At 44.7% G+C, this 15,807-nt stretch overlaps 1 protein-coding gene across 5 annotated transcripts; it reads right to left on the reverse strand.

Moving 5' to 3' along the window:
- Nucleotides 1-372: 372 nt before the first annotated feature.
- LOC142579416 (uncharacterized) lies at nucleotides 373-15,675 on the reverse strand. Of its 5 annotated transcripts, none has more exons than XM_075689581.1 (5): nucleotides 15,301-15,669; nucleotides 12,867-13,002; nucleotides 7,318-8,746; nucleotides 3,530-3,570; nucleotides 373-1,431 (listed from the first exon to the last, which is right to left on the reverse strand). In XM_075689581.1, exons 3-5 carry the CDS (start codon nucleotides 8,715-8,717, stop codon nucleotides 1,382-1,384), a joined length of 1,491 nt encoding a protein of 496 aa, XP_075545696.1. In that variant the 5' UTR covers nucleotides 8,718-8,746; nucleotides 12,867-13,002; nucleotides 15,301-15,669; the 3' UTR covers nucleotides 373-1,381. The 5 variants fall into 5 exon arrangements, with proteins under 5 accessions (XP_075545696.1, XP_075545689.1, XP_075545707.1 ...); XM_075689601.1 differs by lacking the exon at nucleotides 12,867-13,002 and having other exon boundaries at nucleotides 1,361-1,431; nucleotides 7,318-7,433; nucleotides 7,535-8,746; nucleotides 15,301-15,652; XM_075689574.1 differs by lacking the exon at nucleotides 12,867-13,002 and having other exon boundaries at nucleotides 15,301-15,666.
- Nucleotides 15,676-15,807: the final 132 nt, after the last annotated feature.

Consider the following 15,807-nt stretch of genomic DNA (forward strand, 5'->3'; position numbering starts at 1 on the left):
TTTCACGCTACAGTTGCTGCAAACGCGCCCGACCCTGCAGAGACTGCATTCGAAACACTACTATAGTACTCTGCAGCGTTATAAACGAGGCTCTTGTCAAATAGTGGATTGGTGTTCTACCATCGCAGCAATTAAAAACAGCCGAAATTGCGGCCACCACACAGACAAGAGTTGCGGAGGCACTTTACATCGGTGGCACTCGGTGAAATGAGCGGCGGCAGTTCGCAGCTCTGCCCACAGCTCCTCTCAATTGTTGTCTTTGCGTCTTGACAGGCAGAAAGTTTATCGAGGAGGCTACGGCAATTTCAGTGCATGGGCCCTATCGGTAGCGTGTTCTCTAGAGTTAGTAGAGTAGCTCCGTGGGGCCCCTAGTCCAGGGCTCCACTTGCTTTAGCGGCTCGCTAGACTTGGTCTAGAAGAGCCAGTTGGCTATCCTGATCCTTGTCCGTAAGCCACGCGTCCCACTGCGTGTTAAAATCTTGTGTTTTCAGTTGTGTGGAATTTATATCTGTCGCTCTGTTTGGGCACATCCAAGTGATGTGCAGTAAATTTGGGCTGTCACCGCACCACGGGCATTCATCAGTGTATTGTGTGTGGTGAATACAGTTAAGTGTATGTAGGTTTAAGTGCGTGTGTGTTTGAAGTCAGCGCCAACTCCTCGCCTGTTGACTGTTTAAATTTGGGTGCGGGTGATCATATTGCCTCCGGTCCTCTCTCTGGTGTTCGAGGATGTGGCGCGGTGTAGAGGGGGGCGTTTCACTCGGGACGTGGAGATCTCAGCAGAAGTAGCAGCCAAACGAAGACGTTGCTGAGGTTGATCATGCAAGCGCTGATATTGGCCTGCTCCCCACTTCAACTGAGGCTGTAGCTGCCTTGGCCCTTTTACGTCACTACTGCGGCACAATAGAAGGCACCGGCCTATTGCTTGTGGATCGTTCAGACTACGTTGTGGATGCCATGGTTAAGCACGTCGCTACCAGTAAGAAGCAAGCTACAGTGCTGCAGTACTTCAGCCAAAGAAACAAATACTTTGTGTCAAGTTTCAAGCAAGTATTACTGTGTCACGATTACTTCATTGATTGATTTGTGCAAGTTCCTTATGCATTTTTACATGATTTTATAAATATAATTCGGGCTACGTACAAACTATTTCGCAGTCACTGTGTTGTTCGATATATCAACGTTAGGCTGTAGTCGATGTTGACAATGTCCCCCTTGTGGAGAACTTGGTTGAGTTTGCTCACGGCCGTCCTGCCGTCCCTGTAGAAGCAGTCCACAACGACCGTCACCTCCCAGATAGTCTGCCCCTCTCTGGCTTCCACCATGGCGGAAGAGTCAAAGACTTGCACCAGTGTGTCCTTTCTGCCCGAGAAGACATAGACTAGGCTCCAGGGGGGGCCCAGCTGCAGTGGATTTCCCATTCATGGTAGCCTGCAAAACATGTGTTTGCATTTTGACGTACATGGAACAGGAACTGTGAAACAAGATTAACCGTGAAGAAAAGCAATCAGTTTTAAATTACAGTTTTCTTTCTCTATTTCTTCCACACTACAGGTGCTTCCTTGCCAAGTACACAACTTGGGTAACTGGATATGTGCCATGGGGTATGTTGCCCATTCTTCGCCAATCCCCCAGAATGGACATGTGCCACTGTGACGCAAGGGGCGCAGAAGCCTTAAATGTATTTACATGCATATCTGTTATATTCCTCCGTGCATACGACCCTTATCAACACATGCTTTGACACAAAAAGCTAACAGCTCGTAACAGTAATCGTGTTCACGATTGCGCCGGTGTCAAAAATTTTCACCAGCAGCAAAGCCGAACATAGTAAGTTACTGCAATTTTAGCTCTATGTTTGTCTCGTTAAGCTCTATGCCACCAGGTGGCTGCACCGCTCAGGCCCCTCAAGCTTATGCCCTCATCTATCGGCAATCCACCCAAACCACCCCCATTTGCCGGAATAGTGGACACGCTAAATGTCTCTATATATATTGAGGCTGTATGTGTGTCATTCACCGCCGCTGCTACTTCTCCAACTCAAACAAGGTTTGCAACACTTAGGTTCAAACACTGGATTGGATCTGCAAATTTCCTTTGAAGCCAGATGTGTATGTTTGCCTTTTGTCTGTAACGCCCCTTTTCGTGGTCCCACCAGTCCACCTCACCTCTGCTATGCTGGCATGCTGTGCTACTGAGGTTCACTGTTCTGCCAAACTACTGGCATAGCAGGATGTGACATTTGTAACTACGTACCACGGTATTGCAACTACAGTTTCGTGATGCTTTAAGAACCCTTCCTCTCCTCCCAAAAACAGTCATAGTACCATCCACATATGGCTGTCACTGTTACAACAGTGACAACCAATATCATAGGACATGCAACATTGCTCTTATCAATATTGCTCATGTCAATATTGTCTCGTCAGTTAGAGTCTATTACACCATAGCAAAGTACGAGCACAGTGGCAAGTAGTCATACATGGCTCTCAGCCTCTGCTTACGGGAAGCAGATGAAAAAAGCAACATGTGTCTTCCATGCGTGGCCTAGACCATAGCTTCCTAACACAACTTGAGCATGCAAATCTTGCTGTGTGGTTGCAGTAACCGAACATAAGACTTGGCAAGAACGAGATTCGATAAAAATAGGAGCAATATTTTTCAACAAGGTTCAAAAGAGTCTATTAGTAACAATGACTTTTCTTGTGTTCCAACGTGCACATACATGCTTACAAATCGGCTACAGCTCTGAGCAGTGATGTATACCATGCATTGTGATCAGGGTGTTCCCATTTCCACTTCACTTTGTGCTGATAGCAAGAAAATGAAATTCTACTTTCGTTTTCATTAATAATAACCAATTGTGAAAGACCTAACAGCGCCATCATAAAAGCCTTACAGTAAAATCAATCGGTAATAATCACTCTTAACCATTAGATTCTTTTTAGTGCCAAAACAAACATTTTTAAACATACATTACTGCCTCGTACCATGTTAACTTTCAGCGATACTTGAAACTAGGCTAGTAGGTGAAGTTTCATGACTCTTACGCCAACGTAAGAACAGCAACACAAACACGAAGAAACAAGACTGAACACTTATTCTTGTTCCTCCTTATTTTAAATAATTTTTTTTCTCATTTCTTATGCAAGCATAAGAACAGCAACACAAACACGAACAAAGAAAACTGAACACTTATTTTTGTTCCTCATTATTCTAAATTTTTTTTTTTGCATGAGTATGCACTACGACAAAGTAAATTCATGTTTTTTCTTGTCCATGTCCTTGTTCGCACATGCTAGTGCAGGAGCTTTCCACGCTAGTTTTCAAATTTCTCATCCATATTTTGCACGCTGTAAATGCGTCTTTCTAGCATCTCATTCTTTAACATATCAAAATTCCAGTGTATGCTGTTATTCCATTTTGGTGTTCTGACTGCCTCGTCCCCTGTCTGTTTTACAAACCATCTGTATGTTGTAAAATAAAATATTGTGCCCAGAGGTCAAAAGTCACTTGTCCTACCACTTACATTGCCAGTGGCAGGACCCGAGGGTAGTGATGGGCCGCTTACTGAAACACAACATTAAAAAATATTAGCGAATGCATGAGGACAGGCGAGGAGGTACTTTCCTTTGCCGTGGACACCATATCCTCCTTAGACTAAAAGACAAGTGAGCTGTTTAATTGCTTCACAAGTTCGGTTCTTACTGACTGCTGTGTTAGCAACGTGAAACACCCATTTTTTAGTTTAATTACCACAGTTAGATGCTGATCGCAGCATCTCCACGCACACGGAGAAAGTAACTCTTGTTACAAGGCTCGAGAGATGGTGCCACCATCCTGCAAGTGCAGTGTTGCACACTGGCCACGCGCCCCTTCTGTAACCTCCGCTCCCATTGTCACGGCAGCCCTCCTCCTGCATGAACTCTGAGCAGACGACATATTAAGTTGCGTCTGGCACTCCCGCTCCTCTCCTGCTGGTTGGCGGCCCCGTCTCAAAACACTCTCTCTGTACCTCCATGTAACTACATCAATTCCTGTACACTACATGCTTAATAAACCCAGTTAACCTCCGTTAACAAAGTCCACTGTTATATCGTCCACTATACAAGACATAACGAAATGACTGTCAATTCATGTTCTTGTCGTAAAAGCTGCTTTTCTCTGCTTAAACAAAGATGAACATTCAACACCATGGCTTCCCTCGTCAACTCGCGGTATTTGAAACATTCTTCATGGGTGCTTTTTGTCATTTCTGCCTACGCAATGGTATAGATCAAGCTAGTGCCAATTTTTAGGAAAGCTGATGGCACAAATGAGCTCGAACCACTTTCACACAGTTGCGCAAGCGCCAGACTTTATATCCTGGACGAATATGCCACATCTCTTCCGAGCTAACTTTGAGAAGTATTACAGGCAATGTGCATTACAAACAACAAGAGGTCTCATGAGGTTCGCATTATTCATAATCAATCCTACACTGTCTGTATGTTACTACCTATACTATAACCTTGAAATTTTACAACGAATTTAAAGATTCTGATTCTGAAAAAAATGTGGAACAGTGACTGCACTCTAAAAGTCAGCACTCTTTGGGGCTTATCTTGTCCCAAACCAATAAATGCCGTCTACCTTGCTTGGCTTTTTTTAATGTTGTGTGCCCTTTACTTTCAGGTCAGGAACGTCAAGTGCCTATGGTAGCATTGTTGAAAGGATAATGAGCAGTGTTAAAAGAGAGGAAATGCATGCAAGATGGATGAGGATTATTGCTTGGGGACCAGATAAGTGCCACAGAATAGTGAATGGAATAATAGGTATTGATTCATAGTTTTAAAGCGCAAAATACGAAGATGAAGGGGAGACACGGAGCTACAGCACTGTGCACTGAGTATCAACTGACGTTTCTTTATTGGAACAAGCATTTTATATTGATGCAGATAAAGTAAAACCTTGTTAACCTGTACCCGCTTAAACAGCAGTATCGTTTTAAATGTAGTAAAGTCAAGTCCGAAACTCAGTGGTTATTGAAGATGATGCGTTTTGTATTTGCATAAACCGTACCAGCTTATTGCATATGTATCGGTTAACACGTAGTATTTGCACTTGTAGCACAATCACGGCAGTAGGTCAGCCAAGCAGAACAAGCCTCAGAGATCAGAACGGCCTCCAAGCACAAACGCAGAAGGCGCCTGGGAGGGTGAAGCCACCGTAACAACAACATCATTTCGGTGCCGAGCCAGAGAGCGTTGCGGATGGCTAGTGGTGGCCTGTGTTGTGGTGTCGTGCAAGCTACAACTCACGTCCTGCCGGAGCTCACGGAGCTCAGACACACCCCGGGCACTCAGCATAAAAGAAAAATTATAAATCGTTTGCGTGGCACAATATCGGTGCTGGCACGCACGAGGAATCTGCTCTTGACAACGGTGTGTGGCATTTCGAATGCAAAGAAGAAGATGCTTGGCAGTGCTGCTGGAACTGCGAAAAGATGTCGGCTACGAGGTGCAACTTTTCGAGGATAATCTTTTCGCTATTGTTGCCTCTGTTATTGCCAGAGTGTCGCCTAATGACAGTGATGAGCACGACACAGAAAGCGACAGCACGGGCGATTCAGGCCCGACAGTGCCAGAAGCTGCACATTATACGTCAGCCTCATGCGAGTGTTAGCTGAGCTTAAGGCAGTTTGTCGTCGTTGCTAGGCTGCTGCGGCATCAAACGAAAATAACAGACTTTTGTCACGCGAAATGAATAAATACTGCACGTTTTTTGCCCTTTTATCGCACTCCCTCTGAGTTTCGTTTCTCGCAGGTAACAGGGCGATCTCAGGCTATTTCGGTTACGCAGTACTACCGTTTAATGCATACTTTTTCCAAGCTCCGGCCAATTACGGTTTAACGAGGTTTCACTGTATGTTTGTTAGATATATAGTGGTGTGATAGCGTGTCATTATGGTGAGCATGTGTGAGAAGGTGCTTGGCATCTTTATAAAATGCTTCTTTCAATAAAGCATCAGTCAATAGCCAGTGCATAGTCCCCTCAGTTCATTTCTTGCCTTCATCTTCATATTTTGCACTGAAATAATTATGACGCCCCAGAGAGCATGCATTTTTTTCATGTACCCCTACAGTATGTCACCAATCAAAACACACGCCAAGCTCATCATCTTCCTTGTCAACCAATCTCTCTCCAAGCGAATCTGCCGACGGCCATTTGGAGCAACTGAGTCCTGGAGGCAGACTGCTAGCTTTCGATTTCTGGATGTCAGCAAGGTTGCAGCTTGGAATACTGCCTAACCCTCCTTGTCCATAGCCGTGAGACAGTGGTTCACCGTATACAGCCATGCCCCAAATAAAGAAATATGCATTGCAGCTAGCTGCTTTTGGTTGTGTGTAGTCAGCTATATGTAAAGATGCAACTTTATTCATTCCGTTTACGTAATTCTATACCTGTGGGCCTGCTGTGCTGATCGATTGCACATTTTAATAAAAAGAGGGAAAGGGGGGTATGCAAAAAGGTAACACAACACAAGCAAAGCCTCTATCCATGTTTCAAAAATCAGAGTTACGATATCTCGAGGCCGATTTGGCTTCTGAGAAAGAAGCTGAATTGCCATCGCAACAGGACTCTGATTTTAGAAATTGGATGGAGATATTTCTCCATTATTGTCTCACTCAAATAGGTTCTGTCGCTCAGATTCACAGCTCACCTTCAGATTCAACACACACCGAACATATTCACAGACAGACTCAGATTTCACAGACAGATTTCAGTCAAAGATGTTTAGATATATCAGAAAAGACAACAAAATGTTAGGCCTGTATTACAGCACCCACACCAGAGAACCTGCCTCACAGGCCACATAAAACACAGCTAAAGCTCTCCGATGACTGCAGTTCATCCAGCCATGTACTGCGTATGCATGGGGTGAAGGACAAAGGTATAGCCTGTGCAGACAATTCGAGGCATTTTCATGTCAGATGTTAACGGCAGAAATGAAACGTTAAATGTTCGGTATGCTACGTTCACACCTAGCAGGCAACGCTGCGGTGCTAAAGAGGTTCCGATCTACGATGCTACCCACGTCACATAGTAGCATCATATTTATCAATTATTTCGTGTGTGATGCACTATTTTTTGGTCACGAATAGAGCAGTGAGACAAGTTGCTCTAGCCTTCATAGCGTTCGCCTGCTAAGTGTGAAATGTGCTCTGCTGTGCTTAGCATTCGGTCGTGGTTTGTGCAAGTAGACTAGGTTCACATAACTTAAAATGGCGACAGAAATGCAGTTTGAACCACACATTCAACCTTTCCACAACTTACGGCAGTGCGCTGAGCTTGCCAGGTGCTACAGGGATGACTTGCTGCACCACCCTGGCCTTCAGCAGCGGGCCAGACTCTGAGGGACTCGTTTGATGCACGTTTGAAGGCCTTTCGCCCTGCAACACAAAGCGGCAGCACACCTCTACCTTCCCGCCAACCGTACCGACCATGTCAATTCGAATGATGTCGTTTTCTCGGAGGATATTCTTGAAATTACCTAGGAGGGGCACGTGCACGTTCTTGTAGAATGTGAAGAACTCCACATTCCTGCATCCCTCCGGCTCCTGCACCTCGCACATTGCGCTGTTGTCGTTCACAGCTTTGAGGTTGCTGTGCGGGTAAACCCCGATCGAATGGGCAATGTTGGGAGCGGAGCAGAACTTGGGAGGTGTGTTGAAGATGCCGAGATCTCCCGCTTCCAGGTCATCAGTGCCTGTGGGCATTTCGCTCATGGCAAGAGCGAGGCCGTTGTGAAACGCGCTTTCGCTCTGCTCGACAGGGAAGTGCTCGGGCCGTTCACCAGTCCACGTGAACATAGCTACCCACATGTCGCATTCTACTGCGATGGCGTCTACAAAGGCATCTACATCTTCTAGGACAGCACTCTCCTTGAACAGCTCACTCAATGACCTTATCTTCCTTCCGTTGGAGTATGCTGCTGTGTTTGGCATTAGCACCATGACGTTGGGTTCAACAGCAGACACCAGACCCGTAATCTTGGAGTTCGGGAAGAATGCGCCTTTGATGCCAAACAGCTTCCTCCGCGCAAAGAACTCCTTTGGGTCAAGCAGAAGCTCGGCGATATCGTTGTTGGATAGAAAAGCCTCGTTTCTGCTGTCGCTGACCTGGACAAGTTCGGCACATTGCACTTTGTTGACATTGGTGGCCCACCACTTGGTGTAGCTGGTCGGCTTTGGATTTGGCTGGGCATCAAAGTGAACCTTGTCCCCGACACTAAACAGGTCATTCAGGCTCTTTTCTGGCTGAAGCAGGGACATGTCAACGTTATCAATAAAAAAGTTGGCATGCTCTTCATTGCCTTCACCGAATAATATATATGCATGGCTTAGATTGATGGCTTGGATTGTACCACGAAGTCCATTTCCTATGCCGTCACTACCTAGTCGGTACACTGCCTCCTTTGGCGTGGGATCGCTCGTATTTGCCATTTCTCTTAGTAGTTCTATACAAGTGGCCTGATACTTGGCTCTGTGGCCTGGCGGACTTTTGACCAACCGTATGGTTTCAGTTGTTGCACCTAACCGGCCCCGGACTGATGGTGGAAGTTGGGAAAGAATGCCTTGGATCCTGGTGAGAGGTGTGCCTTTGTCGGCTCTCGTGGCGTCGTTGAGGTGCTCACACATAGTGCCCAACACAGTGTCATCATCCTGTGTGGACATGGCAGCTGGCAGGAGGTTTCAGGTGAACACTGCAGCAGGAAGAATTTTTTACAATCATGCAACCAATGCCAACAATAAAAAATATGCATCCAGATGATCCACTAGGTAGTATATTCTTTAAAAGTTTCATTATCTTCAGCTGTAGTTATCAAAGTCAGAAGAATTTATTGAGTGGTCACTGAGCCTTACAGTGGAACTGCAACAACTTGTCTTGCACTTCTTTTTATTTATTTATTTATTTATTCTTTGCTTTATTAGTAGTTAGTGTCCACAATCATAGTATATCAGGCATAAATTTCCCGGATTCAAAAGAAATCATAAGTTACAAAAACTTTTAATGCAAATAAATTAAAGCGCAACCTAAATGGAACATTGCTTCTCGGCGTAGAGTGTGTTTACAAGGGTTCCGTCCCATACGAAAATGAGGGGGTGTGGAGATCAAAGCAGCAATTTGATCATCTCACCAAAAGCTTTACATGATAATAGAGGAGTTAATAGAGGAGAGAAGGTCGCGGTATGTTCCGAGACAAGCAACAGCAGAGGACCGGACCAAGCTCCCAGTGTCAAATGTGGAGAAGCGCAGAGTAAAACCAGAAAGAATGACAGGTGCGCTGCTCATCCAGCTTTCGGTGAGACGGTCACTGCGTGACTCGCAACAATTGTATACCAGGCTGACCGGCAAATGTGAAAGTCGTTTGTGACGCCCTTCCTCTCCTTACTTTCCTGACCATGTAAAGGAACCCTCGTAACCACTCCCTACGCCAAGAAGCCAAGCTCCATTTGGTGACAGCTAGGATGGATAGTTAGATAGGAATGATGACAATCTTGTGTGGAATAAACTTGGTTGACTGGACTGATTGATTGTTCTTCTTCGTGTCTCATCGTTCCTATGGTCTTGTTTTTTTCCTCTTGCATTTGGCACGTTTTGAACTGTTTGCATCAAAAAAGTTCATAATAACCAAAGATTTGTCGCATGTTGAAGGAAATCCAGCACCATAATGTTGCGACGTGACCAGCAATTATCGAATAACACAATAAAATAGTAGTGCTATAAAGTTTAAAAAGGCTACTTATATATAGTGCGTCAAACAGCTTTTCCATTCATTTCTTCTTGCCATTACAAGTTTGAAAACAACTGAAAGTAAAAGGCAGAGCATAGTAGTCACAATTTATTGTATAAATAAAGGAGGACCAAAGGGGGAATGAAAATGCCGCATACATAGCAACTTCCTCGCTTTCCTGGGAGCACCTCAAATGTCTAATAACTGTGAAAAAAGTGCAGCGCAATGAAATAGAGAGAAAGGAAAGATATAGCAATATTGTAAAAAAAAAAGGAAGTAACTACTGAGACAGAACAAAAACTAATAAAGTAATATGCAATAAAGATGTCAGATAGTACTTTTCGCAATGGGTAAGTATACAGGATGCCATTTTTTTTAAATTATACAGAATTTTTTAGAAAACATCTGTGGCAACAGAATAATTCTAGTCATTGAGCTGGGTTACTTGAGGTGAACACTGCTTGCACGAAACATTGAGATGTATAACTGACCAATTAAAAGCCATCTCTAATTTAAGTTTTGAACTAATTACATTATGGCGCATTGCAATTTACGAATTGTAGCGAGTTTGCAAGGCATATCCGCTAGGAAATAATTCTGAGGATGGCATTGGTTTAGATACACATACCATCAAACTTGCAGTAAAAATGCACTGTTGTCCCACTTTTTAAGGAACATGCCATTTATGCACTGAAGCACAAAAATAAATGGAACACTCATGTTTTTTGTTGTACATTTTTGGGAATTAATATCTCAAAACTGGTGTCATCCCGAAAATTCGTTCCAAGTGGATACACTTTGCAAACTCACTGGCTACAATTTGCAAACTGAAATACGTGTATTGAAGTAATTAGATAAAAACCTAATTAGTTCAATTTTCTTAACCGATTATAGATTTTGATTTCTTGTGCAAGTAATTTCTTTGAGTAGTTCAGCTCAAGGACTAGAATTGTGTTATCTGCCACAGTTGATTAGTAAAAATTCTTTATAGCATAAAAAAAACATGCACCCTGTAGCCTGTACCAGGAAGTCAATGTACAGCATAAAAATTTGACAAGCATTCGATCTGCACAAACTACCCTTTTTACACCATTCTAAAGCACACTTTTTTCAGAAAAATTAGCTAACATTATGTGCACATTGAAATCTAGCATGAACAAAAACTGAAACGTGTGGTGGATCCAAATCTCAAATCGCACCTCGAACAGCGTTGACGAAAGGTGCCTGTGGCAAAAATGAAATAAAATTATTTTGAGTGCCAACAAATCACTATTTCTCTCTTACCATGAAAATATATTGCGGGAGAACAATTTAAGGGTACTACAGTTGGTACTTTTTTCTTTGTACTGTTATACGAAAACCAGCGTGCACATTACAATCAAGAGCACATTAAATATTCAATTTCAGTCTGAAAACTTAACGTGCACATTATAATCGAAGGCTCGTTATAATCGAGTAAATATGGTAATTTTTCTCTCAATTCTAGGTACTTGGTGCACTTCAATGATCAAATCAAATTCAAAATGAATACATCCATTTAACACACAACCATATTACACATATACGGGAGCCACTGAGAGAGGAAATATGAAATTATCGTGCAGGAAGGGCCTGATGGCGAATTAGACGAGATGGCACTCATAACTTTCTGCTACAAATTGGGGTACATCTAAAGAAAGAGCACGAAAGGCCCGCTGCAGGGAGTTGAAAACTTTCACGCGGGGAAGCTATATCTCCATAACTTCACAAACAAATACATATGAACCAGGCACTTGCCACGATTCTAAACGAATCCAATGGGGGGGGGGGGGGGTGATTAGGTAAGATAATTTCATAGAGGCAATTCAAGTTCCAATTAAAGTTGGCCTACTAAATAATGCATGTGTACATGCATTTTTTTTCTCTTTTATTCGAAAGCATCAAATGACCCTTTGAGCGAAAAAGCCGGCGTCTGCTGTCTGGACAAGCGAAAAAATTTGGAGGGCGCTAAAAGGGACCCTGAAACGATTTTGACAATATTGTACAAATGTACGAAGTTGTTAGAGTAGGTCCTTCTGATCATTAATTGATGCATCTAAGTGCTCCGCAAAAAGCATGTAATTTATTATAAGATTTTAAAAATGTACATCGCTGCCGATCGCAGCACATCACTCTGCTGAATTTTAAGCCACCCCTACCCATTTGATGTCCTTTTCCCTAATGACATTAGTAGGGCGAGATATCCGACTGGTTTCCCAGGGCGCGTCATCAATAATTTTTCCAACTTTATGGTGAACAAATGTTGTTTGTAATAGTTTGAACGTTAGTTAATGTTTCTATAAAAGGAAAATAACAAAGAGAATGCACAAGAACAATTTCTCACTACACTTAAGCGCTTCCGGCACACAGCAAGCATCGTCTGCTTGTGTTACAACGTGCTCCATTTTGAAAAGAGCTCCGCGACCAGAGTCGGTCTCAGTCTTTTCGCGAGCACCATGATTCGACTTTGTTGCGTTGTGGGCTGCAAACGTAGCAACTGGCAATATGTCAAGCTGCGACATCGTGTCCCTCTACAAGGCAGCAGACGAGCGCAGTGGCTGCAGCGCATCGTACTGTCGCTACCTGATCGGTGCCAGGATTTGCGCGTTTGCGGCCGTCAATTTACACCGGAAGATTACTACCACAACAGCGTTTCGCGAGTCCGGTATTCGGGTAAACGCAACAGCAAGGGGACAGGGCCTGGCCATTTGACCGTGCTGTTTCACGAGATGAGTAGAAGCGCAAACATGAATGGTCTGCATGGTGCAGCCACCTGGTGGCACAGAGCTCTACCAAACACTGTAGTAGTAACGAAGCGCATTCTTCATTGCTGCTGGTGTAAATTTTTTGCAGGAGCGTAATCATTAACACATTGTTCTTGTAAATGTTTAAAATGTTTTACACTTGGTTAGAGCAATATAAACGCTTTGTTCAATTGGCTGGTTCAGCTCTGCGCCAATGGGTGGCTAGACCGTGGAGACCGATCAGGCAGCTCACGTACGTCTACGCTAAAGTTCCTTCACCAGCTTGAGTTTATACCTCCACTGTTCCATCGAAACGCCCAGCTCGCCTGTGGTTACCGGAATACCAGACACGTTCGGCACTTCAACAGAATCCTCGTAATGCACGCTGCTTTGATAGCTGTCGTTTGGGGTCAACTGTCAAGCAACTGGTGGAGAGGTTGGAGAGGCTTGACGCACTCACTCCTAGAGAACAGGAAGTAGACGACACGACGTGCCATCACGATGCAGAGCCAGTGAAGGCAGAGCTTAGCCCCGGTCGCTAGGCGAACGAGTTGAGTACAAAATGCATGGCTATGGTGGAAGGTAACTTGTAATCGTCCGTAGCTCTCTTAATATGAGACTCTTCACACGAATTGTGGTGCAAATAATTAACTTTAGCTGTATCCTACGCATCTACAAAATTTTTCCGAACCGTTTCCAGGGCCCTTTAAGCTTCGCCTTTAAGAGTGGTATGCGATAGCACTCAAAGATCCCTGACTGCTTGTCACACTTCCCAGCAACCACAAATTTCTTGCGGATGCGTGGAGGTGAGTGACATCTGGATGGTGTTGTTGCAAGGAACCAAGCGGGCCGCACTGCTCTATGAATGGTAGAAATGCTGGAAAAGGGGTTTGTGTTTGAGTTTCCTCGTAACATAGTTATGTTTTCTGGTATATTCAAATTACAATCTGACGCTATCATGTCTGTAGGTTGTGTTTAGGTTGCACTTTTTGATTTTTCTGACTCTTTACTTTGAGGCATTCAATTAGTACAGTAACGCCTCCGAGCCATGCAGAGGGCCTACATGGTTGTGGTTCGGAATGATTTTTCGCAAAACACTGTCTGACGCAGGCACCGGATTTCTTGCGACAAGGGGCTCTTAATGCGATGTGTTAAAACGGCACCTAAATTCTCACTGGCTATGATGCCTCATCACGAGCGCACCTCGGCGGATCAGAGCGGGCATGGGAACACCTGCTTCTACATTAATGCGCCAGGTGTTGCGCGAGGGAAGAGGGCATCGTCGCGACGCCCCATCACCCTTGCTCTTGGACGCCTGTGTTATCCGCGTGTTCCTTCTCCACGCTGGCTATCGCTTGCGTTCTAACTGTGCCTCGGCATGGCCTCAGTTTATAAGGCCAAATCATAACGTGCCAACCCAAGATTCCCATTAGATTCTATGGCAGTTGGGCAAGGTTGCATATTATGTCACAGTTCGAAGCACACCAGCCTTTTGCCAAGCTAGGAGCCATTGGCCAAGTGCCTCAATGTCTTCACTTGCCCACGAGGAGTTCATAACTCAAAGGACCACTCAGCGGCATTTAACTGGACATGAATGCCTTCACATTCACATTTCTGTCATAAGTGCATGCTTAGGTGCCCTCGGTTTTTTTTTTCCCAGAAGATACGCATCTAAATGTTGATTATGTTAATGATAAGTCGCCAGAAGAAGACAACGATGAGGTGCGCACTTCCTTTTGATGCTGTAAGGCGAGCTAACGGAATAAAAGAAGAAAAAAAGTAAAGAAAGAAAGTGCGCGCGCGAAGGCACTGGCGCTTTTGGCACGAACTCGCCTCACGGATCGAACGCCTCCGCCAGCGCTCGCCCCGACGCCTGAACGCCTGTCTGTTAATATGTTCCTTGTTCCTTGAGTCTATTAAATCGTCGGCAGCCAACCACGGCATCTAGAGACGCAACAGATATATACATTCGATAAGTGTTGCGTCTGTGCAAATTACACACCAGTGATATAAGAGGCACTTTCGATCGAGCGCGTTCGAATTCCTGGATAGCAATGGCTCGAGCTTGCGCAAAGGACCCAATCGAGACCGAGATAGGGAACACCGATCGTGCTCGATCGCGCACAATCAAGCATCAAGAAGGAAAATACACCGAGGCTCCATATTTTTCTCTCGCATATGCGCACAAAGGTCGGGCAAATACGAGAAAGAAGCTTTTGAGATCGTGCTCAAAAGAGCGTACGCCATCTTTAGGAACGCGTTCCAGTGCCAATCTGCCCAAGTAATATATAGGGATATTTTTTGCCCAACGCGGTGACGATTTAGCGCCAGCTAGGCGGATTGGAATGTCTACTAAAACCCTTCCGAGAACTGAAGCGACTAAAACGTTTCGCAGACAGTTTACGCCTTAACAAAGTGCGCGTGCGTGGACAGCACACGCACACTAAGACCGCGGCGTCAGAGACACCACGAAACTACACATTCGCCAGGAGATTACATTCATGTGCGATCGCGAAAAATTACACTCACTGAATGACACCATCTAGATATGTAAATTTAAGGCAAAGGCGATACCCTGGATCATACTTCAGCATGGCACCGGCGATCGATCACGGAAGGAACAAAGAATCAAAACTGTCACTGCTTCCATAAATTCAAGTTTCGCGGTAATAGCAGAACTTCCTAGATTAACTTCATGGAGGGGGGGAGAGCTGCAGCACTCTAAGTGCAAGAGGCGTGTGAAATAAAAGATTAGCTTACCAATATATGAATGCCCCTCGGCGATGCACACAGCTCTGAAACAGCGTCCGAACAGCAGGGCACGGAAGACGGAATGCGTGGACCCAGGCCCAGGCCCGCTTGAAGCGCGTGCGTCCGCGCGCGTGCACAACGACGATGCTGATAGGTTATTTGCGACGAGTACTGGTTTCGGTTTCAAAACCTAACCCACCTAAGCCTTTTCGCTTTAACAAGAGGCTTCGGTTTTCCAAGGGGAGACGATGTCGTCAGGCGGAGACTACAAAGAAATACGCAGACAACTACACGTGCCTACACTCTTAAAAAAGTTTGCACCCTTTGGGGGCTGATCTTGGACTCCCACAACGATAATCGTCATCTGTCTTGCCCGCGTTTGATTTCTCGAAAACACTGCACTCGTAACCTTCCTGTCGAGAATGCTATGTCACGATGATAACGACGCGCTAAACGTCAGCAAACACGAAGTACAAATTGCAAAGGCACTGCAGACTGCCATCCGGCTTCTCACGG

Source organism: Dermacentor variabilis, chromosome 1, assembly GCF_050947875.1.
Source record: "Dermacentor variabilis isolate Ectoservices chromosome 1, ASM5094787v1, whole genome shotgun sequence".
Lineage (NCBI taxonomy): Eukaryota > Metazoa > Arthropoda > Arachnida > Ixodida > Ixodidae > Dermacentor > Dermacentor variabilis.